Here is a 2,500-nt window from a genome sequence, read left to right on the forward strand (position 1 = left end):
TCTTGGCTAGTTTAAGATGGGTGGACTACAATTCCCAGAATTCCCCAGCCAGCATGGCTGCCTGTGGAATTCTGGGAGTTGAAGTCCACCCATCTTAAACTGGCCGAGATTGGAAAAAAACAACACTTGTTTAAAAGGAAAATTACTGTAATCTTGCAAACCTAGGTTGGTTTTGGGGGTTGGAGGCAAATGAAACATCCCCAAGGGAGCATGCCTACTGGTAGTCCTCGACTTATGACCATAATGGAGCCTGAACATTACCGTCATAAATCGCGAGAAGAGCAAAGCAAGGTCATTGCATCACTTACAAGGCAAAATGGAACCAGGCATCCGAGAGAATTGTCTGTAAGTCGGAAGGCCGTAGCAAGAAAATGGCTACACTCTGCAGGCAGAAATACACACAGGATACAACAGATTTAGTAAGGCATGTTAAACACACACTAGCCCATTCTACAGGTAGTCCTTGACTTACAACAAAACAAAACCTGCAAGTAGGCATCGCACGCCTCCCAGAGGGTACCATACAAGGAAAAATTATGCAGGGGAAAGATTGCTCCAAGGTGGGAGATACTTCCAATGTAATCTACCAGATTTATTTCATTTATATGGATTAGGATTTATTTCATTTATATGCTGCCCTTTTCCCCGAAGGGGACTCAGGGCGGCTCACAATTTGGTCAGGGAAGGGGGTACAGACAGGGGATAAAAAGACAAACATAAATACACAATTTAAAAACACACAACAACCATACCATTCAAGGAGGGGGGCAAAAGCTCTTTAGCCCCAGGCCTGTCGGAACAGCCAGGTTTTAAGGGCTTTGCGGAAGGTCACAGCCGACAGGTGGTGTTCGAAAGTCAGCTGTGGGTCCAGGAGGACTCCCAAATTTCGAACCCTGTCTGAGGGGCATACTGTTTGACCCCCCAGCCTGAGAGATGGAAAACTTGGCCAATTAGTAGGAGGGAAACACACCAGCCACTCGGTCTTATCCGGATTGAGTACAAGCTTGTTAACCCCCATCCAGGCCCTAACAGCCTCGAGGCACTGGCACATCACGTCAACCGCTTCACTGAGTTGGCACGGGGCGGACAGATACAACTGTGTATCGTCCGCATACTGGTGGTATTTTATCCCGTGCCGTCGAATGATCTCACCCAGCGGCTTCATGTAGATATTAAACAGGAGGGGGGACAGGACCGACCCTGCGGCACCCCATAATTCAGGGGCCTAGGGGTCGATCTCTGCCCTCCGACCAACACCGACTGCGACCTGTCCGAGAGGTAAGAGGAGAACCACCGTAGAACAGATCCCCTGCATGGATTGCCCCAGGGACTATGTAGGACAGATGGGAAGGAAGCTAACTAACAGATCGCAGGAACTCATTGGTAGCCTCACACTGCAATGGACAAGGACATACATTCAGTTTTGCAGCTGTATTAAGATTGTTAAATGAGCAGATACAAAAACAGCCAGGGAAGGTGGGAGGATCCAACGTCGCGACGATACGGACGTGCAGTCTCGATGCTCCGAGACCGCAGCTGATACTTTTGCCGCTGGGTGGTCCAATCGGACCTAAAACGTCCCGCAGAGATGGTGAACAGGAAGAATACGTCTTGCTGATCTCAGGGACATCGCAAAGACCCTGATCGATGCAAGAGAAGTTCTTCAAGCCAGCGACAAAAAATCCAGCCAAGGCTGATGAAGTCGGGGCAGCTCCAAAACGGAGGGATACAGAAAGAGAAAGTGTTTCCAGCTGGTGAGGAATTTTTACCGTTTTAAAAGAGACCGCCTATAAAAAACTTAAAATTAATTTAAATTGGAGAACAGAAGAAATAAGCGGTGAAATTAAGTTTGGAATGGTTTTGGATAGTGGGTTGTCTTGCTTTTTAAATGCTATGTTCATGGATGGAATTTATGCAAGCCTTTTAAAACGAATGGATTAAGTATTCTCGTTCCATTTTTTTCTTTTATTATTTTTTGTAACACTATGGACTAAAATTCTCCTCTTTCATTACTGTGGGTGTTTTTCTAACTCATTCAAGAATCGGACTTTTTTTAACTTGAAATACAAAAAAGATACAAAAAGAAACAAAGAAAATTGCAACAATAACACTGCTACTCGGAGGCTGGAGGTTTGTGTATTGGGAACGAAACACTTTTACTTTTCTTACTGATTATCCTGGCTTGGTACTCCAAGGTCTCACTGCTTGTTTATAGAGAGTGATAAGAAGAAAAGCATACAGATGTCCCTTTGAAGTATATCTTTAACCAGAGAAAAGTGAAAATAAAACTTTATTGTGAATCTATGCTTAACCTTGTAAAAACCTCCCAAGCGAGAGCAGCAGTGTTTGTTAGTTGGAGATAACGGCACAATTTCAACAGCAGAAAAAAACTTTAAGTCTGCAAAAGATTTTCTTAGGAATTCAGAAATTATCAAACACATTTGAGAGGACAGAGAAGAAGTTGGAAGACTTAGAGCATCTAACAGTAAAATATGATGAA

The 2,500-nt window shown here is 44.3% G+C and overlaps 1 protein-coding gene across 1 annotated transcript in view; it reads right to left on the reverse strand.

Moving 5' to 3' along the window:
* TRPV3 (transient receptor potential cation channel subfamily V member 3) overlaps positions 1-2,500 on the reverse strand; it is a 39,377-nt gene that overhangs the window by 10,147 nt on the left and 26,730 nt on the right. The window contains exon 9 of the mRNA XM_032216137.1: positions 309-382. Coding sequence (XP_032072028.1) covers positions 309-382 — 74 coding nt within the window. The remainder of the gene's footprint in view (positions 1-308; positions 383-2,500) is intronic.

Source organism: Thamnophis elegans, chromosome 4, assembly GCF_009769535.1.
Source record: "Thamnophis elegans isolate rThaEle1 chromosome 4, rThaEle1.pri, whole genome shotgun sequence".
NCBI lineage: Eukaryota > Metazoa > Chordata > Lepidosauria > Squamata > Colubridae > Thamnophis > Thamnophis elegans.